The sequence below is a fragment of the Lissotriton helveticus genome, chromosome 11 (genome assembly GCF_964261635.1).
Source record: "Lissotriton helveticus chromosome 11, aLisHel1.1, whole genome shotgun sequence".
Classification (NCBI taxonomy): domain Eukaryota; kingdom Metazoa; phylum Chordata; class Amphibia; order Caudata; family Salamandridae; genus Lissotriton; species Lissotriton helveticus.
The window spans coordinates 924,839,868-924,867,295 of NC_136072.1; the positions used below are offsets into that span (position 1 = coordinate 924,839,868).

The 27,428-nt window shown below is 45.7% G+C and overlaps 2 protein-coding genes across 7 annotated transcripts in view; one reads left to right on the top strand and one right to left on the bottom strand.

Moving 5' to 3' along the window:
• Positions 1-15,573, bottom strand: part of LOC144792285 (acyl-CoA dehydrogenase family member 11-like) — a 574,298-nt gene extending 558,725 nt beyond the window's left edge. Inside the window, exon 1 of the mRNA XM_078667230.1 lies at positions 15,418-15,573. Within this exon, the coding sequence (XP_078523356.1) occupies positions 15,418-15,434 (17 nt within the window). The 5' untranslated portion in view covers positions 15,435-15,573. The remainder of the gene's footprint in view (positions 1-15,417) is intronic.
• HORMAD2 (HORMA domain containing 2) overlaps positions 15,500-27,428 on the top strand; it is a 644,485-nt gene continuing 632,556 nt past the window's right edge. For 2 of the 6 annotated variants that reach the window (XM_078667231.1, XM_078667236.1), the window contains exon 1: positions 15,500-15,636. The gene's annotated coding sequence lies outside the window, so the exon portion shown is untranslated. Of the gene's footprint in view, positions 15,734-27,428 lie in introns of all 6 variants that reach the window. The other 4 variants (XM_078667233.1, XM_078667235.1, XM_078667234.1 and 1 more) reach the window with 4 other exon arrangements.

A 27,428-nucleotide genomic window follows, 5' to 3' on the forward strand; every position in this document is an offset into this window, starting at 1 on the left:
AGATCTCAGGTAGAGAACTGAATAACCCCTTGCAGAGAATTCTCTAATCAGTCCCTTGGCAAACAAACTTAACTTAAACTGCTACTTATCTACTCCCGCCCACGTATTAGGCTTAGGTCAGGTACACTGGGGTAGGCGTGGTTAGAAGCACCAGTTGAGTATGATTAGTCAAATGTATATATGTATGTATCTATTTTATCCATTTTAAAGTATCATATGGCTTAGAAACCATATCAATGCTTTTACAGTATTATTTTATAATTCTGTCTTTACTGTATGCACTTTACTTAACTATAAGTATTACAATAATAGCGATTCATTTCTCTTGTATGAGAAAGGAGACTGATCAATAAATAACATCTTTTATTGAACACGCCCGTCTCTTCCTTTTCTCTACAATCTGGTGAAACTAAGACTGCACTGAACTGACTGAGTAAAATAAGTTGTCTATTGTTTTCACACGACTCTAGAGATACACTCTTGATTAGGGGAGAGCAAAGTTGTCATGTTCTATGGTTGTCAGAAACTAAATCCCTTCTTGTCTATCCAGGGAGGTTAAAATCCTCCTCGCCTATTCGAGAAAGTTTCTAGTGAACTCTGAGCTAGCTGGCAAACACAAAACTTTAAGTCTAATATCGTCGGTAGAAGACCTAGTTAACCTCTGCCCTAGGTCTATACTATTGAAGATATTATTCCAATGCGCAGAGCCTATTGGGATAATAGGAACTACACTACATGGCGCCCAACCGTTTGGATAGGCGATAAAACTAACGCAAGACATTAGAGTAACTCAGTTGTGCTTTTTCACACAGAACCCCTTTTTTCCCATAATACTCCAAAGACGTCTGGAGTGGGTGAAAGGTCATATCCGCCAAACCTCGCAGGAGGAGACTCCTATGTATGGTTCTTGGTTAATTCAACGTTGAAGGATACACTGTTCCAAAATATTGTGCATCTAATCTTTGTTTCCATAGAAACCTGATCTGCAAACAAACAGAATAACCTTCCTGTCAGTAAAATGACAGAAAGTGAAGAAGAAAGGGAGACAGTTAGACTAGCAGCTGAACTCCTAGTAGCAGACAATACTCTGCTGGAAAATGACCCAGATGCAATACTCATCCCGGTCAACATAAGGAAATCTATAACCCTAAAACTTATAGAAAATGGACTGACACCAAGAGGTGGTACAGTCATATTCGTAATTGAGGCACACGAATATCGGCAGACAGAGGTATTTATTCATGGATAAACTTTCCAGCAGCAAACGCTGTAACAAAGGACTTCCACTATTACAAAATAGAGGAACCTCCTAGTGAGTACACTCCTTTCGAGGAAGTGGAAATACCACTCAAATTCCAAGAGCACCTGCTCTTGTTTCATGGTGCCCTAAAACATAATATTCACATCACCAGGCTCGGTCCACTAGGTAGACCAGGAGCAATGTGGCCGGTCCTAGCCGGATATACACCACATCCAGACATTGAAGAAATGCCTGCACCAGAGCTTTTAGCACAGCTAAAACAATTAATAAAAATACATAGACAATTAGTCCAATATGTAATGCGGACTTCAACAATCCAACCAGCAATTAAAATTCCACAGCTGACCAATCATCAGGGGAACACAAATAAAATTACACCTCAGAACATACAGTCCTGTCTAGGTAAAGTACCCGCAAAACGGGAACAAATTCCTTTCTGGCTAGCACAAAAAATCACTCAAATAGAGGCGGTGTTTCCAAATACCACCCCTGTTGAGAAACATAGGATTCTGACTATCTGTCTCCCAATGGGAATCGCACCACATGTGGAGGACTGTGACACTTGGGGAACAGTCTTTGCCTCCATTTACACAAAAACACATGGTGTACCATCCATGTCAGTAATACCAGATGTGCTAAAACAGATTCAAGATGAATACGGTCCAGAACCCGCTTTAACTCTCGGTATGAAACTACTGAAAGATTTCAAGCAGGTCTCTGCAATATTATTAGCCAACATAAAGGGAGAAGCAGCAAATGTGGCGATTCGCCAGAGGTTAAAAGAGACAAATATAGCAGACCAACCATCTGAAATTGCCAGAATCATAGAAAAATCCTATGAAGAACTAGGAAGAGATAGTTTGGGTGGAATACCAGTGAAACCTCAACTAGTTGAAAGTCCTGAAAAGGTATTTATAAAAAATAATTTAAACACTCAAAAAAAGAGCTGGGATGGAAATAAACAATCCAATCCTAAAGAAAAAAGATTCCAGTCCAGAGGAAGGTCTCCTCGGCGGAGAGAAAGATCTCCTGATCAAGGATGCAAGTCTCCCCAAAGGGAGCCCTCTGTGAAAAAATACAACCTTAGAAATAGGGATAATATAAAAAAAACCTGATAGATATCAAGATATTGATACACGTCCCTCTCAATCTTTTCAGACTTCCGAGGACGATCAGAACACAGGGAAGAGCACGTCAAGTCCAAAGACAAAGAACCTGCTCATCAGAATAAAAAATTACAATTTCCAAAAAAGAAGGTAGCCAGTATTAAAGTAATTAACAATGCCGAGAGTACTGAGGACACAGCTGAAAAACGGAGAATGGGCTCAGACAATGCTAGACAGCGCAGCAGAAGTGAGCATAGCTCGCAAAGTCCTTATGAATCATCTGGAGACAGTGGACACGAATGAATACATTCAGGTGGAAACTGCAGATACCAGAGTTAGCAAACCTCATAAAATATATGAAATAACATTGCGTATAGAAGGGGATAAGACTAGAAAAATAAGGGGTCTATTTTGGGATAATCTCTCCAAGGGCTATGACATCCTTCTAGCTGAACGAGACTGGCCTCCAGAGTTTGTCAGGGAGTGCCCACATGGCGAAGAAATAATTATGCCTGCCTTCTCAAACCATATTCCAATTCATAAAAAATATACACTTGCAAGAAAGTGGGCAGTAGCTCAAGCCCCTGCCTTATATAAAAATCATGTGGGATGGGATGAGGACTCTCCTCCTCACAAAATCCAGTTAAAATCACAACCTACTGCACAGAGGCAGTACCCGATTAAGCAAGAAGCTAAAAAACAGGTAAAAGAGATCCTAGATCAACTTGAATACCAGGGGGTGATTGAAACTTGCACCTCACAAATGAACAACCCTTTGTTTCCTGTCTCCAAGCCAGACAAATCATATCGTCTTGTTTTGGACTACAGACACCTTAACTCATCTTGCAAAACATTTGCGGTACAAAACTCGCATAGTGCTGCACTAATGAATAACATAGTGCGCAAAAAATACAAAACAACCTTAGACATTTCTAATGGATTCTTTTGTCAAAATATAGCACCAGAGAGCAGATATTTGACGGCGTTCTCAATAAATGGCACGCAAAAAAAATTCTGTCGTTTGCCCCAGGGGTTCAAGAACAGCCCAGGATTATTCTCAGCGAGAGTAACTGAATTACTACAAACATATGATGACGAGGCATTATCTTATGTCGACGACATCTATCTAACAGATGATGACTTGGATACTCACTTGAAGAGAGTGAACACCATAATACTTGGGTTCGCAGCAGAGGGTTACAAATTCAACTTTAAAAAGTCAAGAATTGCCCATCTAACAGTCCTGTTTTTAGGATATGAACTATCAAGTGAAGGCAAAAGCTTGGCTGACAATTTCCTAGAGAAATGTGCTGTAATCCAAGCACCTAGAACACTGAAAAACTTACAATCAATTCTAGGCTTCCTAAATTTCGGAAGAACTTACATTATAAATTATGCAGAGAGAATTAAACCTCTCTATGATCTAATAAAACCAGATTTTAAAAGAATCAATTGGACTCAAAAACACACAGAAATTTTGAGATCCTTACAAACAGATATGTTAGTTAAAACAAAACTACAAACACGTGAGAACACACGCAACCTTGTGATTCGAGTCATCCCAGGAAGATGCGGATTCACATACCTGACCTCTAATGAGGGAGAGAAGGTACCAATAGCATACAAATCACATTTGTACACAGAAGCTGAAAAAAGGTTCAGCATTAAGGAAAGCATTGTTCATGCGGTTCAAACAGCTGTATCAAAAGAAAAATGCCAAGCAGACGGTAGACAGGTTACAGTCAGGACAGCAGAATCAGCTTTTGAGGCATTAACAAGACCATGTAATTTACCGACAACTGCACTGAATCCAGAATGGATACAATGGGTAAATTCTGTTGCTACAGACAAAGTAAAATACTATTTTGACCCGGAAATGAAGGAATTAAAATTTCTAAAATATGAGAGAGAATACCCTCTGCCAATCGACATTCTGCCTTTACGACAGTACGCCTGTGTAATATATACAGACGGACATGCTCAACCCTCAGTTTGGGGAGAGCTGGCTTACAACGCCACGTGCGAAATTGTAAAAGAAGTGTGGCGCAGAGGCAAATTAAGACCTCTACTTACAAAAACACACTCAGTGGAAAATAATTCAGAACAACAAACTGAAATAATGGCATTAAAAATGGTGCTAGATAATGCCGATCGCGAATTCCCGACACTTATTGTGTGCGATTCGTATTACTGCGTCAAATCATACAATAACGATTTGCAGAAACGGATTCAAAATGGTTACAGAGATGACACAGGTGCCACAATAAAGCAGAAAGCGCTTTGGGAACAATTTGTTCTTTTAAAGAAAGAACTACCAAAAATTCACGTGATACATTCACTGAGTCATCAGCGTGATGGCGTTCACGTTGCAGGGAATTCATTGGCTGAGACAGCCACAGCGGTAGCAACTAAACCGGCCTCCGTAGCTACAAAAAAGCGTACAGTAAAACACATTGACGGTGAAACTGTGCTGGCGGTGAAAACGTCATCAAAAGGCGACTGCTTAGCGCTACCGATCAATTATCCACTCAATTATACATACATAATCGATGCAAACTCAGTCCCTTTTGCTCGAATCCCTGGAGTGGGGGATAGAGTAATTCCAAACACGGACAGGAGAGGCTTGTTAATAGCAGACGCACATATGGGTGAGGGTCTCGGACACCTTAAGCTAAAAGATTCTCTAGAAGAATTACAATCAGTGTACTGGTGGCCAGGCATGAGCCTGCATCATCACATTTTTGTAAAAAACTGCCCAGACTGCAATAGAGATCGCAGTGGCGAGCGAGGAGGACTATTGCCATGGCACTTCGCTCCAGAAAAACAACAACAATAAGAATGTACCCATCACGAAAAAGCGTTGTATTAACATAAGAAGACTAATTTTCACTTATGATGTAGACCCCAGCGCTCGGCTGACGTCTGGACTGTTATACAAGGATTTGCAAGTCTATAATGGCATATACGCTAGGAGCATGCTACGTTTTGAATAATGTGTTCCCTTTAGCCCTCAGGCTTAAAGGGAAGCATGACCAAATGAGAATAGCATAGCGGGACTCTTCTCACTTCCTTCCTGAGGGATACGGGATGGTGTAAAGAAAAAACCAAGACATAAAGCAATCTATAACGGAAAAGGTATAAGGTTCGGGTCCTGGGTGGGTCAAACATTTAATAAGTGTCCAACGTAGTCTAAATAACCTGCCAAGGAATTATCTGAAAGGGTTCAGTCCGTACGAACTATTGTTCGGGACTAGAATGATGATCCAAGATCTTGATAGTCAGACTTCAGTGGTTAAAGACAAAAGCTTTGATATCAAAGATCGTTTGGCTATTTTACAGGACTTAAATGAAACAAGAAAAGACCTGAGCAACATAAAGTTGAAACAACAGCCAACAACCACTGAAGAGAAACCACCTGTCCCAGCAAGGCCTGTCTGGATTCCAAAAGTCGGGGATCTAGTCAGAGAGAAGATCGCGGTAAAGAAGGAATTTGGGCCTTCTTACAGAAAAGCAGTTCCTGTCTTGTCTGTCAACGGGACAAGATCAGTAGTACTACCGCCCCTTGCTGGTAAAAAGGAGAACCGAGTTGTATCCATCGACCTGGTTAAACCACAATCATGTGGCCGATAACAAACAGTAGGCCAAGTGGACTCCCAAGAAGTAGCAGAACACCAATGTTTGCTACGAATACAGAGGCTCAAACTGGAAGACTGATCACATTTGGAAAAACTACAGTGAATCAACAAGGACTATGCAACAAAGCAATGGAACTTGAACCTCTTAAAACCCAAATTAAAACTTTTCATCAAGAAACAACAACCTATGATGATGTAACTGCAGACTTTGCTAATGAAACAAAGCAAAATCCAAAAACAATTGGAACAATTGACAGAACAGCATCCGGCTACTTCATCAACTTCGATGATTCATCTGAAGACCTGAGTGAAGCAAAGAAACAGCCATCAACAAAAACTTTTAAAGACAAAGCTAAGGAACTTTTTCAACAGCTGAAAGAAACCTATCTGATTTCTCCATGGATTGAGTTTTGGGTGGCCTTCGGTGCATTTATCCTCATTCTTTGGCTCATCATGGTACTATGCTTGGGACATTTCATTGAAGGAAAATATGCTAAAATGGACACAGCAAGCCAGAAAATCAACTTGGTCCTTAAACCACACACATCTTCACACATCGAGAAAAGAGAACTTTCTTCAGTGAACTTCACAGCCAATCCTATACCAGGCGGTGTAGCATGGGACAAAACTGATTATGAAATCTATGGTCCGGTTGAAATCCTGAAGTATCCACACCAATTTAAGATCTCGTTGAGTGACTTTGTAAAACCGAGCTCATTTGCTGATGATTGGGACTTTGAAAGTATTAATGATATGATGTCTGATCTTGTGATGTCTGCTAAATTTACAGAACATGATTATTTGCAGGGTTCGTCTAATTATGATCAGATGTTCTGCTATAACCACTATGGTAACCATTATCTACATAAATCTGCTCAACCTAGAAATTTTTTAAATTCTAACCAATGGGAACATTGTGCTACTCCTCCAAAAGACAGCTCAAAAACATTTTATGATAAATATTCCTACTTTTCAGGGTTTAACACAAGTAATGCAGAAACATTTTATTTCAAATTGTCAAATAAGACAGGTATGAAGACCATGCTTACAAACACAAAATTGATATATTCTGATTCATTCTTTGAACAAATGAATAGATTTGGGTTTGATTTCTGGAACAATAATATTGAAGCAAAAACTGTTTGGGGTACAAGAGATTGGCAAGTACAAGGTATAGAATCATTGTTTGGAGCCTGCATGATCCCAGAACAAATTATATTCTTGAATGACACTATTCAACAAACTACCTGTCTTGGCTTAGCCAAAATCAAAGATTTGAACAAACCGTCTATTCCAAAGCCAACAATGAACAGTAATAGCTCTATAGATGATGAGATAGACGTAAACCATATATTAAACCAAAACAGAACACATCCTGAATGGAAAAAATGGTTGATCTGGCCCACAGATACAAATAACTGTCAAGACAGATTCCTGAACAAAAAACAGGGGTTCACATTGACTAGGCCAGACCCTAGATATTCCCAAAGACAACATCCAGGGATAGTAACCACCTACAGCGTGGGCAAGCTCTGCCTTCAATGGCTACAAACGTCCACACTGGCTGAAATTAAGCAACACCTAACTTTACTTACAGAAGGTGCTGACTTGCGTGATTTCATATTGGGACCACGCAAACAGCGTCAAAAACGTTTCATAGCGGCCTCTATATATGCAGCTTATAACGAAGTTTGGAAAGTAACTCAAATTGAGACAGCAGAAAAAATACGGGAAATTGACCGTATTAATTTGGAAAAATCACTTTCTGTGGTGGACAATGGGTTAATGACTCTGTCCTCCAGAATATATTCTCTGGACAGCATTGTGTCTTCAGCAATCGATATAATATCGCAAGACTTACTGATGTTACAACACGGTCAGTCCCAATTGCGTTCTATTGTACAGCTTGGCTGGACGTTACAAAATCTGCGTTCTGGCTATGTGCCTTGGCGTTTAATCAACACAACGTCATTATTTAATATCTTTAACCTTACTGATAAACAAATCAGTTTGGCACAGAAGGGTGCTGACTATACAATTCTGTGTAGGATAGACAGGAGGAAACCCATAGACCGAGTTGGGATGGGTGTATGCTGTAAATAAGAACAATTCCCAACAGGTGTCAATTGGAAGACAATTTCAACAGGTGTATGCAATATGCATTACAAAAGGAAGAAACAAGGAGTCACTGCAATTTTAGAAAAAAGGCGGGTATTATTCACCACTTTTAAGAGCAAGGCGGGTCTGTTGCAAAGTTATACAGTTAAACAGCACTGTACAATTCAATTGGTGCGACAACCCGGTGGCACTTGGTGAAGGTGATATATACATGAATATATACAGTGAATAGTGGTGGTAGTGCAAGTGCTGGGGTGAAACAGCGTGGTCGGCGCGTTGTGACAATAGGTAAAAAAATATACAGAGTAATGGCTCCAGGGATCAAGTTGTAATCACTTAAAACAAGAATGAGTCAATTTTCAGGAGTACAAAACAAGTAGGGCGCCATTAAATTAGGCTGTGTGGTCGACGGCGTTTCGATCCGCGTCAGTCGGGATCGTCATCAGGACTGGGTTGTCGAGGGAACAGTGCTGTAGGGTAAGAGAAGGGCTAATCAATGAGGGTGGAGGTAGCCGCATGTCATTAGTTATGGGCTTAGAGGCGCGCTGGTGGCTGGCGGGGGAGAGTTACTAAGATGGAAGGGCTGGACCTGCGCGTGGGAGGGCGCAGACGGCTAGTGGGTAACTGACAGGAGGGTCGGAAATCAGCTAGTGTGTCCGGACGTAGCAGACTGCCAGAGATACAGGCCAAGTCTGATATTGGCGGGGGCTGTATATCGGTATAATCGCGCTTTGCAAAATGCTGGCACCGCTGTTTAACTCACTTAGATGTCCGCCCAAGGCAAAGTCGTGCGGATGGAGGGGCTGGTCAGTAGGGTCCAATGCTGTACAAAGAGGGAGGCTTAATTAGAAATAGGGTAAAACAAAGGACCAAAGCATTTTACCAGCAGGTGACTAGTCATTACCTGGATAGCGATTTGGAGTGTTTGAGGCAGCAGGGGTGGTCAGCGTCTGAGGAAAGGTAAATAGGGCAGAATTGATTAGAAGGCCCGGTGCAAGGGGCTGGCCAGTTTTGGTAGGCTCACACAGGGGGGCGAGTGGCTCACCTGAGTGAATCAGGACGTCAGGGCAATTATCGCGAAGGACAGCGTCTGGCAACAAATGCGGGAGCTGATCGCGATCAGAAAGCCGCGCTGGGGAAGATAACCGAAGGCAAGGGGGCGGGGTGAGGCGGGGCATTGCGCGCGCACTCTGGGAAGGGGCGGGGCGGGGGGTGTGACTGTCGGTTGCACTGACAACCGTGGAAACAGGAAGAGAAAACCCGCGTGCACTCTCGGGAAGGAGGCGGAGCGGGGGGTGTGTAACTGTCGGTTGCCGTCGCAACCGCAGAGGCAGAAGCCGAGCCCAATGCGTGTCAGCGCCGGGTTGGGAACAGGAAAAGAAAAACCGCGCGCACTCTGGGAAAAGAGGCGGAGCGGGGGGAGTAACTGTCGGTTGCCGCGGCAACCGCAGAAACAGGAACAGAGCCCAATGCGTGTCAGCGCCGGGTTGAGAGCTAAAGACACAGTTGGGGGCAGGGGACAGCCGAAGGCGGGGCGCCCCGGTCAAGGAGTATGGGGTTACATGAAGCAAGATCTCGAGCACAGTGAAAATAGTACATGAATGTCAATAATACATTTCACATTTTACATTCTACAACCTCAGACTAGGTTAATGATTCAGACATTGCAAACAATTACATCGGATATAGTGCAGTAATATTTACAATGAAAATAGTGGTTCAACAGGGGAGCGGTTTGCCAGGGAAATGAAGGTACAAGACAATTGTGCCTATTACCGAGGGTGGGCTTCCAGTCTGGGATGTAGGAGAGAACAGTGTCTACATCGAAACCGGACCCTGGTTAGCACAATAAGACTGTGTAAGTCTGGGGTGGCTTGTAAAGTCAAAATGGCAGATGGTGTGAGGATGCCCTAGTGTTATATTACAGAATGAGAGGCGAGACGGGCTAACCATGGCAGCTGGCTGTGAACATAGGAATTAAGACAAGGGGTACGTTCTAGACAGTAATCGTATTGTTCCACTCATCAAAAGTGTTCAGCCCATGATTGACAGAGTCCACTCGTGAAATCCATTTACATTCCGCTCGATTGAGGAGGGCGGTCATGTTGCCCCCTCTGATAGGTAGTGTTGGTTTTTCAATGACCATCCATCTCAGTTCTGAGCATTGAAAAACTTGAGAGATTACCATTGACAATGTCAGAACGACCTGTCATTGAATGGATAATACATGGAATAATAAATATTCCGATAACTACTTTCCAGTTTCAATTCTGCCAAAAATATATACAGGCAGGCCAGTATGAAAGGTTGGGTAAAGGGTACATTAAGTCAATATGGAACTTGCCCTATACACACGAATGTGTCAGTAATAAAGGCCAGAAAGTGTTTCTCAGTGGCAATAATTGTGCAAGATCACTAAGTGGTACACTTCTGTGTCAGGGTATTTGTTTGCATGGAGCCTGTGAAGGGACTTCAAATAACCTTTCATGTTACCAGCTAGGCACACCTGCAACACAAATAGAACCATTCTTTAGGAGACTCTCGAACGGGAGTTACATTCTAATAGTGAATCGCAGATGTTGTAGTTTGCTGCCCGGAAAACCTTATCTCATAACCGTGACTAGGAAGGTCATGTGCTGTGAACGAGTATTGTTCCCGAACGATTCTCCAGACAGGGAGGCAAGGTTATGGCCCGATTTGAAAATTGCTTCTATTCGAATAGATACTTTAAGCAGAATGAAGACTGTGCTCCTACAGACGCCGACCAGGCTCACGTCATCAAAAGAAACGTATGATCTCCAAGTTGCAAGGACAACAGAAGAGATTCATTCATTATTATCAACTAATTCCCCCATACATTTCGCAGAAATACTGAACGAAATCTTAAATATTTCTGATACCACTGGTGTCTCCAGTGTATTTAAAGCAGTGTTTTCGGGTGCTTTAACTCCATTCAAAGCCATCCTGGGTATTTTTCCAGACTTTGTCCATTCCATTTTTGGCGGACTTCCACTCCTTTTGGGACTAGTAGCGGATATTCTATTTTTGATCCTGTTATTTCACTATGGCAAACCATGTCACAGACAAAACACCTGCGACAAGGGAAGAAATGATCCTAGCCATTGGCTACCGGGACCGGGTAACTAAAATCCTTGGACTATCCCAGCTTAGAGACCTGAACATGACTTGGTCTCTTTCATTTAGACCAATGTGGCAAAGTTGTGTTATGCCTGTATTAAGGTGCTTGCTATGCGGCGAAGAATGCGTGTTGGACACCTGCCAGACAATTAAGGAAAACCTGATCCCTTGTATGGCGCCGTGGTACCACAAGAGACGTTACGCTGTTGTGCCGCTTGGGGATGCTGTTCCCATGCCATGGGGAAGCAGAGCAAGCAGCTCTCCACTTGCCCAAGGCCATGAGAGATACATGAGGGCATTCCTCAGTGCAGCAATTCTGCAGGGAAAGGCGGGCAAGACAACATAACCTGCACTTTCAGACAACAGCACTGACGTGACTCAAGTCGCTTCCACCACAATTTTTTTTTTTCCAAAATATTTGCACCACTAAGAATATTGCACTCAGGATAACTTCCCTTGTGGCTGTGCCAGCACCACTGCCTACTAGTATGGACGACATCTGACTCTTACATGTTGTAGCCTTTGTTGTCTTAAGTAACATTTCCTATACATTGACTTTCACATTTATGAGTCATTGTCTCTATATAATGTGTATGATGTAATGCACTCTGACTCCCTGCCGTACATACTTCGGATGAGTAGCACTATAAAAGAAATTAAATACACATGAGAGAGGGTTTAGATGAAGATGAGGGGCAACCTTGGAGGGTGGTAGCAAGGCCAGACCAGCCGTACCAGTCATTGTGCATTTCCCTGGGAGGCTGGAAGGGTGGGGGGGGTTGTTACTGGGGCCTGGCACTGCTAAGTTCCTTGTATGTCCATCAGTTTTCAGGTAACAATAAAAGTGTCACAATAAATCTGGTGACTAGTGAGTGTACCTGCTGGAGAGAGATGGGAGTTTTGTTTAGTGGCAGTTTTGAATCATCTAAGGTAGCCCACAGGGTTAATATGCCGGCAGCAAAGAATGTGTGCCATGCAAATCAAAGAATAGTATTTTATGTGCAGAGCTCAGTGGGTTACTGCTTTGGTCACTGAGATTCTTTAGTTACTGTACAGTTCATAAACTACATACACAATCTAGCACAGTGAGCTATGAACTGCCATCAAAGAGCTGCATGCAAACTACATGATACAGGTTAGAAAGTTATATTTTCTTCTCAGTTTTTCATTATCCTGATGTTGCTATAAAAAAAGGTTTGCTCAGGTAGTAATTAATTCGTATCATTAAAGTCAATGCTAACTACTGTGTTATGTTCTGAATCCTGAGTTTGAGCTTCTTCAGACCAAGCACTCTTATAAAATGCCTACCAGTATGGGTGACATGCACCTTACACCTTGTAGTCCCTGTGGCCTTTTGTAACATTTTCTATATACTGAATAACACACGTTTGATTCATTGTCTCTCTGTGTGTGATGTAAAATGCTCTGGGACCCTACACTGATATGAGAGGCACTTTAAAACAAAAGAAATACATGTGAGAAAGAGGCACTGTTGGGGATAGTGAGAGAATCATTTGAAGAGCCCCATCAAAGATTGTTGTATCCTGGTGCACAGTAAAGTCATCATTTACAATGCTTTAGAAGCTAACACAATTGATATATAATGACAAATGTGTTGTAGAATGCACCATGTTTTCCCAAATTTTCTTGGGGGTGCGAAAACAAAGGCTGTAAGCTGTCAGATTGTTTGTAACACACAACTTTTAAATATCTGCAAATGAACTGTGAAAATATTTCAAAACATATCAGCAGTTAAGAAACCACAAATGGACCACCTTTTTGTAATTCAGAAGTGTGCTGAAAACAGAGTTTTAATAGGATCAAAACAATCAAGACACTTTACTTGGTGATGTTCAAATTATTCCAAAACACAAGAGGAAGTAGAGAGGTACTGATAGAATCACCCTCCAAATGGATATGCATAAACAAATGGATTCTATCAATGTGAAGTGGCAAAAAATATTATTAATTTCTGTGAATTGTGGGAAGATTCACTCTCTCTTAGGGTGGTAAAGATGAGAGCACAATGTGCTTGTTAAAATACCCCTCACACACTAAAAAAATCCAATAGTGTCATGCTTCATCATTGGGGTCTTCCCGTCCCTCTACGGGGCGGGGCGTGCTACGACCTGGCGAACTACGCGGGAGCACTGATAATGTGACAAGGCTATGTGATGGTGCAAGGTGAGTTGTGTCAGTGAAGTGTAGGGACCTAATAATGTGTGGAAAAAACAAAAAGTTAAAAATCCTCTGGCTAGTGGAAAAAAACGATTTATTCACTTCCCTAGCTGGGGACGTTAAGAAGGGGGTTTTGGGGTAGAGCAAATAGCCACTAGTGGCTATTTGCTCTACCCCAAAACCCCCTTCTTAACTAGTGGCTATTTGCTCTACCCCAAAACCCCCTTCTTAACGTCCCCAGCTAGGGAAGTGAATAAATCGTTTTTTTCCACTAGCCAGAGGATTTTTAACTTTTTGTTTTTTCCACACATTATTAGGTCCCTACACTTCACTGACACAACTCACCTTGCACCATCACATAGCCTTGTCACATTATCAGTGCTCCCGCGTAGTTCGCCAGGTCGTAGCACGCCCCGCCCCGTAGAGGGACGGGAAGACCCCAATGATGAAGCATGACACTATTGGATTTTTTTAGTGTGTGAGGGGTATTTTAACAAGCACATTGTGCTCTCATCTTTACCACCCTAAGAGAGAGTGAATCTTCCCACAATTCACAGAAATTAATAATATTTTTTGCCACTTCACATTGATAGAATCCATTTGTTTATGGATGTTCAAATTATAACATATTTGCAGAAACCACATTTCCACACATTAGTATGTGTGCGCTATATAGTTTTATCAGTAAAACTGCATGTTGGCATTTTGCTTATATTGAATAGAAAAAGTTCTGTATGTAAAAGACTGCCTCCTTCTACTCTACAAATAAGCCTGAACAGTGTATACTGTTTCTAGTCTGTAGCACACTTCTGTGCATCAATGAGAATCTGTGGTTTACAGCTCACAGAAATGAAACAGCCCAAGCAGTATACTATTTCCAATATACAGGTAAAATAGGGAGGATCGGTATATGGTTAGCCACTAGCCAGGCCATTATATAGTAATGTCAACTTCTAGCTAACCACTCTGACCTAAAATAATATCATAATGCTCAGCAGTGGGCAGCCAATTATAGCTCATGCAGGCTGGCTAATAACTCCCTTTTCCTGCTTAATTCTCTCACCCTGACACAAGACCTGTCTGCTATGGATCTTACCCTTTACCCAGTACTGTACCAGCCCCTATGCAAGTAATCACCAGCTCAACAGAAATGGAATGCCTGAAGTGATCGGACACATAAAGCTGGCCACTCGGAGGACTGCACTCTAGTCCAGCACTACAGGACCCAATTAGCTACATCCTATGCCTGCCGCTTTATATCTCACATGGCACTGAAGTGCCAGTAAAACTTACCATTTGTCCAGAAGTCCTGTGCTGAATTTTGACCTACCGTCCTGAATTTACACCAATGACAGTTGGCCACCCTAGTCAACGTTCATTCACCATAGAGTTTTAGTTAATGCTACGCTGCATTCTGGGTCTCAACGTTTTTTCATTTATCAAGTAAGCATAGGCTAAACAAAATCAAAATATGATGAATACTGCTGGTTTATAAACCAAGACTTTTGAAGTTATTGCATATCACAGATTCCCTTGGCAGTAATCCATAGAGCCAGGTCCACAAACTTTACCCAAGCGAGTCAGACTGTAAGTAACCCACTCGGTGTACCAAAGGGCACAAGCAGATGTCGTTCGCAGGTCCACTTAGCCTATTCCAAGCCGGGTATATCAGCTATTCTAACTGCAATTAGACCTGTCAGCCACCCCTCCAGACTCCCAGGTTTTTCTCTCCCCGGACTCGAGATTAATTTATTTTTTTGTTTGTAATTTTATATAGCGCGAGCTTGAACAAAGACACTGGAGCGCTTTAAAAGAGTACAAGTTACATTACACAATGACTCTTTAATGTTTTGCAGCACCGGAGATTAAGTGATTACATTAAATCGCAAGATGTTGAACCGATGCCGATACTCGGACCAGGTTCCCCGGTTCCGTCATCGACAGGTCTGACCTTTACGCAGCTTTCCAGAAACAAACTCACCTTGTAACTACAGACATGTTGTGCAACTTGCGCCGAGCGTGAACAGGACTTCCGGAATCAACAGGGGCTGCTGAAGGGAGGAGCAAGGTTAGGGGATCCAATAGCCTGGCACTGGGAGAGGCTGACTTCGAGGGACGTCACTGCTTATCCGCCGACGTAGGCGCCTGGGCGCTCAGCGGGAAAATAAGTTACGGAAGGCGATGAGCTGACTCGGCTGAGGCAAGTGAATTTTGGAATAATATCAGGAAAGCAGTACTGAGGGAACCTTGTAAAAGGAACAAACTGAGCTCATATTACAGCGCACCTGATGTATGAGGTAAACAAGTGAGCGTGTAGCCCTAGGGTTACAAACTGCCTCTAAGATAGCAGTACTGAGGGAACACCTTGTAAACCGAATACATTGAGCGCTTGTTACAGCGCACCCGACATGCTGTGAGGTAAACAAGTGACCATGTAGCCCCCGGGTTACAAACTGCCACCAAGCCAGAATGGATGTGGCCTTACGTCACGTCCGAGCTGGCAACTTGGGAGCTAAGGTTCGATCATCGGCGTCGCTCAGCTTCCTGTGATTCTGGGCAAAGCACTTTATCTCCCCGTTCCTACCAGAAATTAATGTGTCCTTGTGTAACGTAACTAGTGATAATGTAAAGCACTCCAATACTTCGGGTCGAGTTCGCAATATATAAATCTGCAAGAAAAAAAGGCCAGTATACTGCAGTGTTCTGCTGGAGGCCTGTACACAGGGACACAAAGACTAGCCGGACTCTGGTGTGTGTAGTGTTGGGGAGGGCCCGCATGGTAGATAGCAGCAATCACATACACTCAGACACCAGTTAGGGGTAGTGGGAATGGCCACGAGCACGTGCGCTCGGCCCCTTTTATTGCCAGCGTCATGTGACACCATGACGTCTGTGGTGGGTGGGTGTACAGTGTAATACAAACACTCTTGAACACTAGACCGTGTTCATGCTAGGCCTCTACATCCCTACCATTTTTTAATCGCAAAAACCCACACACAGAAATCAACCTGTGGGAAAAACAAACTATATCAGGGTGCAGTAAAGTGTTCAACTTCCGCTGAGTCCTTTTATCCGCCGCTGCTTGGAATCACAGACGATGTACAATCTGCTGCGGGGAACATCAGTTCACAGTGGCACCGGTTTGGGGGTGCTCGATGGAACCAGTCTATTGACGACTCTGCGACAAGATTGTCCTCACAGTCCTTCTTTTACTCACTTCCATGGCGACGGGTGCAGTTAGAGTTCTGGTCGTTCGCCGGGGAATGATGCACGATTTCCGGTCTCGGCCTTAGCTTCACTTGTAGTCTGTGTCCTACTTGGCAAAAGGCAGATCCGTTGCAAGGCATCCCTCTCACTAGGATGACCCCTCTCGTCGGTGTTCCCCTGCCACGGGATATCCTTGAGGTCCTCTTTCTCGGATTTGCGCTGGGCTGGATGTGCCACATCAGGTTGCTCCTGCGCCGCCGTCAGTGGGGGTATGGGGCAGACCATGTGCCTCACCTAAGATTCCGCAGCCTCGTCCCGAGGTAGCTGTTGGTTTCTGTCTTTGCTTGCGATGTCTTCGCCCTCCCCGGACCTTTCGGATGGGCGTCGGAGGACCGTCTCTCGTCGCGGGGACTGCGTCCCGGAGGCCTCTGCCCCTGAGTCACCACGGCTGGCATGTGTCCAGTGTCCGTGTGACCCCAAAGGTGGATGTCACAAACGGTCTCGCTTGCTCCTCTCCGCAGATCCTGGGTGTGCGGAAACATCGTCTGTCAGCTGGTCTTCTTTGCCACTGGTGTTCTTCCGGCCTCGTGTTCCTCGCACCGTTGTCGCGGGTCGGCACTGTCGCCTTCCTTCTCTTCGGGAGTGTGAGTGGTCTTCCTGCACTCCTCTCTCTTTCCTTAGATGGTTCACCGTGGGGACGTTGCTTCGCACTGACTTCTCCTTCTACTCTTAACGGTGGCAACAGGCCACATGGATATGCTTCCTTCCTTTTCACGGTGGCAGACGTGCCACTCAGATCTCTCCTTTTCTTCCTTCCTTTTCACAGTGGCAAACGTGCCACTCGGATCTCTTCATTTCTTCCTTCCTTTTCGCGGTGGCCAGACGTGCCACTCGGATCTCTCCTTTTCTTCCTTCCTTTTCGCGGTGGCAGACGTGCCACTCGGATCTCTCCCTTTCTTCCTCCTGCATCGCGACATCACTTGGACCGATCTTGTGTCTTCACTCCTGACCTGGGTCCTCCATGCAGTGCGCGCACTCTGCATGTGTACCCCTGGTCTTGTCCCCGTCGGGGACACGTTCTCCTTCTTCCTCAGCAGCCAGAGTTGGTGTCGCGAACCTTCTTTTCTTGATGCTTTCTTTTCTTGATGCTTGTTGGTGACGTTCGGGGGTCCACGTCCGTAGACCTTTTCGTGGTTGAACGTCCTGGACCGGTTGGTGGTCCACTTCTGCCGATGCCTGGCAGGTTGCTTTCGGTCGTCCTGTCGGACTTCGCGCTACAACAGTTCCTGGGGGACCCGTTGTGGGTCAGCACTTGATGGGAGATCATTCTGCGGATCGGCTCCTGGGAGGCGCCATGGATCTGTCGCGGGTCGGCACTTGATGGGCGATCGTTCTGGGGATCGGCTCCTTGGAGGCGCCATGTCGTGGGGTCGTCCGCGAAGATTGTTCTGCGCGATGGCGCTGCCTGCATTCTTCTTTCTGCTTGCGGCGGCTGTGCGTTGCCACGTGGCGCGTTGATTGCGCACTTACTGTTCAGGGTTCTGGGACACCTGTTGCGTGACGTTGGGTACTTGCTGCTTTGGCCGTCGTCAGGTACTTGATGCTTTGGACCGTTGGCGGGAGTAGTTGATGCTGCGGTGAGCGCCTGTGGCCACAAGGCGTCGCTGCTCTCTCCGTCCTTTGATCGCGGCAGTCTTTTCCCTGGACGTTCTTCCAGTGCTTGGCAGTCGTTTCCTCCAGACGTCAGTGCTTGGATGCTTAGTGAGGCATTGGTGCCTTTCTCCCATGTCGCGTTGGAAGTGGCAGCCGCCGGCTCCTTGCTGGTGTGTGTGGGTGTCACTTGCGCTGTTGCGCAGTTACTTGCTGCGTGAGGTTGGATGCATTCATTGGGGCGTTACTCAGTCTGTCGCCCCTTTGCTGCTGCTGATTGGGCTTGCGTTGTACAATGCTTGTTTTGGTACTGGTGGATGTAGGTGCACTTTTGCTTTTGGCCACCGGGTGGCAGTGTTGCTGGATTTGGTAGCAGCATGTCTTGTCTTCCCCTGATGTGCACTCTATTGTCACAGTGCACAGGGGGCTGGGGCTGGGGCTGCTGCTGGGAACTTGTTTCAAACTGCCCTCCCGGTGAGTCTCTTTCCTTTTCCCTTTTGGGGGCAGAAATGCACAGGCGCCTCACAGTTGGTTGATGGCTGCAGAGGGGCACATGTTCAGGTTCTTGCCGGGTGCACCGGCACTTTGCTTTTAGCGGTGGGGGCACATGGGAGTGCTTGTGCTAGCAAGGGAGGCACTGCTGGGGGTTTTGCCAGTGATGTGTGGTGTGCTGAGCGGGTAGGCTCCGCTTCAGCAGTTCTTTGGCGGGTGCGTGGCGCCAGTTCCCGGGCACAGAAAACGGCAGTCACCTTTCCCTCTGTCCTCCCTGCCCGCGGCGGCGTCTCGCAGTCCTTGCGCGGGCGGGGGGGGGGAAATGCTGATGCTTACTTCAGGCGGGGAGGGAGCGCGTCGCTCCTGTCACTCCTCCTTGGGCGGGGGCGCTTGAAGCAGGCCGCGGGTAGGCTCCGCCGGCCCTGCTGTTTTAAACGCCGATGATGCTCCACTCTTCGGTCTCCCGCCGCAGCAGCTTCACTTTGCTCACGCTGCGCGGCGGAGACCTGCCATGCTGCTCGCAGGCCGCGGGTGGGCTCCGCTGGCTCTGCAGTGTTTTCCTTCGCTGGGGTGCCGCCGGCAGGCCGCGGGTGGGCTCCGCTGGCACGGCTTGTACTGTCCTTGTTGGGGAGCCACCGGCGGGCCGCGGGTGGGCTCCGCTGGCGCTGCAGAGTCTTCCTTTGGGGGGGGCGCTACCGGCGGGCCTCGGGTGGGCTCTGCTGGCCCGGATCACGTTGCGAGGGGGGTCGGGAGGCGGTTAGCTACTCCGCTCCCTCCCCCTCGTAGTCTTTGGTGATTGCGGGTCCGGCCGTACTGTATTTCACGCCGCCATTAGTCTCTGTGCCCCGCCGCTTCTAAGCACACACGCGGCGGGGGCGGGGGACGACTCGGGCAGGCCGCGGGTGGGCTCCGCTGGCGCTGCTTATTTATTGTCACAGTTCGTGGCGGGCACTTTGCCCCTGGGGCTCACCTTCGGCCGGCGGGCCAGATGCTCCGTCGCGGTCGCGGCGGGTGGGCTCCGCCCGGCCCGTGCACCTCTCCGGTGGGGGTCTTCAGCCTCGCGGCCGTCGCAGGTGGGCTCTGGGCGGTCCGCTGTTGCTTGGTGGCACTCGGTGGTGGCGGTCGACGCGGGTGGGCTCCGGTCGGCTTGCTGTGGGGCGCCGACGTGCCCACCGGCTTCACGGCGCGTTGCGCCTCGCTACAGGGGATGCCCTCTAGGCGGGCAGCTCTCTTCCCCTTTTTCTTCTTGTTTAGCCGAGGGTAGTGGCACGCATGGGCTGCACTACCGGCCTCGTCGCCAGTGTAGTGTTGGGGAGGGCCCTAGGCCCGCATGGTAGATAGCAGCAATCACATACACTCAGACACCAGTTAGGGGTAGTGGGAATGGCCACGAGCACGTGCGCTCGGCCCCTTTTATTGCCAGCGTCATGTGACACCGTGACGTCTGTGGTGGGTGGGTGTACAGTGTAATACAAACACTCTTGAACACTAGACCGTGTTCATGCTAGGCCTCTACAGTGTGGAGGTAGTGGGCAGATAGTCACTGAAGCCACGCCCGAAGCCCCGGGCTCTTTATTGGCCTAACTCATGCTGGCCTGTCGTACGCCGGTCCTGCCCACTGCTACACGTTCATGGATTCCTGCTTTCAGGGATGTCTATTCTTGAGTTCGGCCAGCGACACCCATTGGTGTTGGGCACATTGAAGTAATGTTCTTTGAAATGAAAACCCAGTATCGGAAAAGTGTTTTTCTGTGGCCTGGAGCCATACGGTTTTCTATTAATATCACAACAGGTATATATGTACAGACTTTTTGTACAATGTTTTAAGGCTCGCAAATCCTAAGATTCTATTAAATCTGTAGTTTTGTGACCATTGAAACACTTTTTTTAATGTGCTAAATGCAATTAACTATTTTCCTAATCATTAAACGGGTTTGGGACATACGTTGAGAAGAGCAGATATGTCTAGTGGTGTGGACAGTGACATGATTGCGTGAACACCGTTCAACTGCAGCACAGCACTGCTTGAATTGCCGGCTGCCCTGCTGTTCGCCAAACCTCGTTTCCACGTCATTCAGCCAACCTATGCCCCTCGATAGAGAGTGCTGGGCTGATGGAGCTCAGCTACAGGGGCTGACTTTGCTCCTTCTCGACTGGCCGTCCATCTCCCGGCCCCCAAGGCATAGCTGCAGGGCCGGTCCTAGGACTTTTGGGGCCCCGGGCAGAAAGGGAATGTGTGGGGCCCTTCTAATTTGCATTTGAAATCACAGGAAATAACATTACAGGAAGTCCCATCAATTGACTATTGTTCAGCGGCTTTGCAAGAAGCAATTATCTTGGTGCGCATTACAGCAAAACAATAAAACATAAATATTAAAACGAATAAAAAAAGTATACATATTTTTAAGTTCTATACATGGAAATACATTATATTAGTCCTGTGGTACAAGTCCTGCCTCCCAGTTATCATGTTAGCAAATGCTGGCCACCTCTGCATAGTGGTTGTTCCAATCAATCAATCAATCAATCAAAGCATTTATATAGCGCACTACTCACCCGGAGGGTCTCAAGGCGCTGGGGGGAGGGGGTCCGCTACTGCTCGGGTCAGGCGGAGGTGGGTCGGGAGGGAGTTCCAAGTCTTGGCTGCCAGGTAGGAGAAGGACCTTCGTCCTGTGGTGGCTCTTCGGATGCGGGGGACGGCGGCGAGGGTGTGGCTGGTCGATCGAAGCTGGCGTTTGTGAGTGTAGAAGTTGAGGCGGCTGTTGAGGTATCCTGGGCCTTGGTTGTGTAGGGCTTTGTGTGCGTGGGTGAGGAGCCGGAAGGTGATTCTCTTGTTGACCGGGAGCCAGTGCAGGTCTCTCAGGTGTCCGGAGATGTGGATGCGGCGGGGGATGTCCAGGATGAGTCGTGCTGAGGTGTTCTGGATCCGCTGGAGTCTCTTCTGGTGTTTGGCGGTGGTTCCGGCGTAGAGGGAGTTGCCGTAGTCCAGACGGCTGGTGACGAGGGCCTGGGTGACCGTCTTCCTGGTCTCGGTGGGGATCCATCGGAAGATCTTACGTAGCATGCGCAGGATGTTGAAGCACGACGAGGAGACGGCGTTGACTTGTCTGGTCATGGAGAGGGAGGAGTCCAGGATGAAGCCCAGGTTGCGTGCGTGGTCTGTGGGTTTGGGTGCGCTGCCCAGGGCGGGGGGCCACCAGGAGTTGTCCCAGGCGGAGGGTGATGACCCCAGGATGAGGACTTCCGTCTTGTCCGAGTTCAGTTTCCAGAGTCATTGCTGTGGCATACCGCTGGGATGGGCTGCCCCAGGCTTACCAGCTAATCTATTTGTTTTGCACCACCTATTGATTATCCTGCTTGCCTACATCAATCCCTTGGCAAGCAAAAAAAGTTGCAAATTTGGCATCCACAGGAGCTTGCAGTAGGAACCAGGACAAACATCTAAGACATGGGTACTCATAGTACAGCCCGCGGGCCGTCAGCAGCCCGGCAAGCCTTCCCTGGCGGCCCACGGACCTTGCAGACAATTTACTGTGTTAAAAAAAAAAAAAATTACAGTGTCTGCCAACACTGGGGGCCGAGACTCTGCTGCTCTAAGGTCCCGGGCATTCCGTGATAGTCAGAGTGGAGCTGCAGGGGCTGGGGTGCTAAGAGGTGAAAGACAAAAGCCTCATTAACATACAAATGGTCTTTTAAAGACCTGTGAAGTGCTCGTGCGGCTGTGCCCTGAAGCGGTCTCAGCCTGGGCACAGACAGGGAGGGAGAGATGAAGAGGGTGACAGAGGGAGGAAGATTGAGGGAGTGAGAGAAAGGGAGGGAGACAGAGGGAGAGCCAGGGAGGGAGGGAAAAGGAGGGAAAGGGAGGCAGAGAGAGGGAGAGGGAGGGAGGGAAAAGGAGACAGACAGAGGGGAGGGAGGGAAAAAGAGGCAGATAGAGGGAGGGAAAAAGAGGCAGTTAGAGGGAGAGCGAGGGAGGGAGGGTGTTAGATATTGCACTGGAACAAGTATATTTCAAGAAGTTTATTCTTGCAATTGCGGCACAGCAACATACAGCATCTGGCTGGCAGACAGGAACAGTGAAAACTGACCTGGTGCCTAGCAGCAATAGAGATTCTAAATAGAACATCAATACTACTAAAAGATGCACAGTATTTAAAGTGACAGAACAATTACAGAAAGTGAAAATATAAAATGTAACATATCTCCTTTTTTTAACAAAGCATTGAGACCACAATATGGTAAACAGATTGGCAAAACTGCAAAAACAAAATACATTCAAGTCACATAATCAGCAAACCTACTTGGTGGGCATCGGGGACGAACAGACGTCTTAATTCTAGAGGCTACAGCATCATTGGGACTTAAATGTAAATCAGGCACAGTAGCATTTTGCAAAGAAGGATATTTAGGAACATTTTGCAAAGAAGGACATTTAGCAACACGTTTGATGTTCCATAACTTGCCATCTTGAGTGATGACACTTACTAAAAACTTTTACAACCTTCATAGGTTTCCCAAATTGATTAGAACACTTGGTGATAAAGCCAGGTTTCCTAATCCTGACCAATCACCAATACAAAAATTTGACTTCTTCACCTTCCATTTGTTGTCATACCATTCTTTAACTTTGGCTTGCTTGCACTCTACTCTTTGTGCAACATCTCTTACAAGATCATCAGAAAATGATTTGTTAGGACATTTTTCTTTGAACCACCATGGGCAAATAGTAGAAACTGGGTCACGCCCTTTTAATAAACGAAAAGGACTAACTTCCGTTGTTGAATGTGGAGTTATCCTGTATAACCTAAGTTTTTCTCTTAATAAATTTCCCCAATCAGACCCGATTGTAATAAGTGGATTTCTATAATGAATTAGGAAGAAGATGAGGTGTAGAGAAAGAAGGTCTCTTTATTAAGTAGATGGTAAGTATTCAGGTGAGACCCCACCAGGAGCAGCCGCCTGCTGCTCAGCCCGATCACAACTGAAGCTCACGCACTCAAACACAGCATTCTAACCACTCCCCAACATTCCACTCATTCCACTCTGGCTGAGCAGCAAGACTTATTATGTTTAGTCTACTACATCACCTTCCCCCTTTTAACAAAACAACAAAAAGAATTATGTAAGTACAATAATAATACGAATCAACCAAGGAAAAATTCTAAACATTACATTACATTAACATTGCATCTGAAGGGGAAAAGACAAGTTATAATTCATTAAAGACAATGCAAAACAATTCTTACCCCCATTAATCGAGCAAATGAAGGAGAGAAAGTGAAAGATGGAAAAAGAGAAGAACAGAAGAAACTATTTGTAATAAAATTAAGGAAAGACTGTAATATATAGATTAAGACAGGTGAAAATTGCACCCTGTTGAACTTTAAAATAAGTCCAACTTTTTAGAAACAGATTATAGACTTTACAGACTGAATAAAAATCCAGTAACGTAAATTAGTGATAGAAGTAGAAATCTAACAAGTGATATCTGCACATCCCAGTGAATATCACCAAGCCAGAAGGCTTATAACTGTTCACGCAAATGTGAACACCGACATACCATGAATAAAACAACCCCTTTAACTAAATAGTTTACTTTAAAAAAAAAAAACTATGAACCATACTCATCAATAGATGAGAAATCCACTTGCCGGTGGAAGACCCTTAGCTGAAGTCTATTACAGCCATAACCTGAAGAAGAAAGAGAATTGAGTGAATATAGTTCCCAACTTTGAAGGTTGTAGTGTCCCAAGCACACTACACTAAAGGTGAGTACTTGCCCATTAAAACTACAGATGGGGGCTCAACCCATTGTGCATTCCTTAAAACAAATATGGGTATACTGGTCAAAATGATGGTTATTTAACCCATTGCACATTTCTAAAAACAAAAATGGATAAACTGTCCCAAAAGATGGTTACTCAGCCCATTGTGCTTTTCTAAAACAAATATGGGTACACTGCCCAATACTAAAGATGGGTACTCAACCCATTGCGCATTTCCATAAACAAATATGAGTACACAGCCCAACACTAAAGATGGGTACTCAGCCCATTGTGCATTTCTAAAAACAAATATGGGTACACTGCCCAACACTGAAGATGGGTACTCAACCTATTGTGCATTTCCATAAACAAATATGGGTACACTGCCCAACACTAAAGATGGGTACTCAGCCCATTGTGTATCAAAACAACTAGCATGCACTACCTATTGTACATTAACTAACTAAAATATGTGAACTGAGTCCATTGTCTTAAGACTAAACATATGCACCCCTAACTAATGAATAGGTAGATTGCCTTTTGAACCTTAAAACTAAAGATGGAAACATCGTCCATTGTACATAATACTAAAATTATGTATTCCTATATAAAAAGTAGGTACACTGCCTTTTGAACCTTAAACTAAAGATGTACCGTCTATTGTACATAAAAGGAAGAGGTTTTGTTACTAATGCTAGGCTAGAAGGGTAGAATCAGTGTATAGGTCGTGCACTACCCACACTGTAGATTACCAGAAAGTGAAGAGACCGGCTCTAACACAATGAATACCCTAAAGAATGTAAACTATGCCTAGAATCCTCAGGATCGGGAACCTCAACAAATAAATAAAATTTCGCTATGTGGCTGTAACATGAGCAGTATACCAGTTAAGTATGTAAAAACGTGTATAACATTAACTCAATGAATTAAACAGAAACTGCAAAAATTCACCAAAAGCAGTCAGGTACTGTAACTTAAATTAACTTAAATCAGTAGTACAGATACAGTAATGCCGTGTTGTCATGGTGAGCGGAGTCTCACCCGATCTCAAACGAAGTCAGAGAATTTCCAAAATGTATCCTGTGAGCACTTTTAAGTCAATATCAAGACACGAACCAAAGTTGGAGAACTCGATCTTTACTAAAGACTCCTTCAGCCTCCCAAAACGTCATAATAGTGCAGAGCTCCAGGGAAGTAATGCACAGCACGTCATGAAAGTACTGAAAGATGTGGCTGAAACTCAAAATGGCATCACGTCTTCTGACGCTTGGACCGGCTGGCTCTCGGCAGATGCGTGCTCCTGCAGACTCCCACAACGTCATAGGAGCGGTGAACCTCCAGAGGTGGATTGCGCAGAGACTCTTGTGATGTAAGTAGATCGCGCGAAGAGGCTCGAGGTAAGAATGCCCTCGTGTGCAATTCAAATGTCGCATGATACCTCTAATTGCCAAACATTCCCAAGTACTGAAAACAAGTGCCCATCTTTAATATTAAAAACAAGTATGAATTGGAGCACAATCTGACCTGTATTAATTGACAGTGACTTCCCAGAACTGCTTGTCACCGAGCATATAGTCCGAGGCACCGCAATCACCGTAGACAGGTCACGAAAATGAAAATAAGTGACGAATAAACCTTTATAATAACCAAGTTAAGTACTCTTGAAGCCACGCTAGATGTCGCTTGATGCTCACGCAGATCACCCAATAATTAAAGATTAGACGATCTCTTGTAATACTTCTTGAAAGGCAGGAATTGACAAAACTTGGAGATCGTCTTCCCCCGGACCTGTTGACAGTTGAACTTGAGTCCTGACACGTTTCAGCGGGTGACGGTCACTGGTGGGGTCCCCAGGTGTCAGGCTCCCAAAAAACAGCTGCTTTACCCATTAAAGTTCCGTTTCCGTTTTAGCTGTTTCACCTTTGTTAAATTCCGTTTTCAGTTCAACATCCTTCAACACAGCACATGCAGGTTCTTCCGGATCGTCGCCATATGTAATAAGTGGATTTCTATAATGAATTAGGAAGAAGTCGAGGTGTAGAGAAGGAAGTGAGGAAAGTCAGAAAAATGGTCAGGCGATTTAGTCGATGTTTCTCAAGTAATTTTGCCCGGCGTTAAACGCCTCTAATACCATACGAAGTTTATCAAATAAAGAGGCAGGCGCTGGAGACAGGAAGACAGGAAACAAGTTTTATTCCGACGGAGCAGAACACATCAGATCGGACAACGAGGTATCGTCTCGAGGTGCTCTCTCTAGCCTCTCTGAGGCCTGGCCTTTTATACACTGGTTTACGACATGTGACCGCTCTTTATTACAATAAAGACATTGTGAAGTAATGAAAAACCGACATCCCCGGTACCCCCCCAGTTCCGGCTCATTCCAACACGTGGCTACAGTAGAGGTCCTCACCCCCCATACAATAGGAGGGGGCTATCACGCAGCTGAGTGTTCCGCCGATTCCTTTGGAATGTGTGCGCCTGATCGAATCTCAGGGGTTGGGGAGGTCATGATCAATAGTAGCTCCTTTGAAGAGGGGCGAGTGCATACAGTAGTGGGCAATAAACTGTATCCTCAGGCCAAGGGATGACCAGCGGTCCGTGCAGACAATCGGGCTCAGAGGAAGGGGTCATCAAAGGAGAGATATTCATGAAAGAAAGGATCGGTGTGGACAATCGAGCGTAGAGGAAGGGTTTATCAAAAGAGGGGTATTCATGGAAGGAAAGGAGGTGTTGGTCAGGCGCGGGGTGTGATTCCCAGAGACAGTCATGCGGAAGGGGAGGGTTCATGACTTGTGCATGTGAGAGTGGGGGCAGCCAGGGTGCATGGGGGATGCTTGCAGGGTCAGGGAAGTGCGCTGATGATCGATCGTGAACAGGG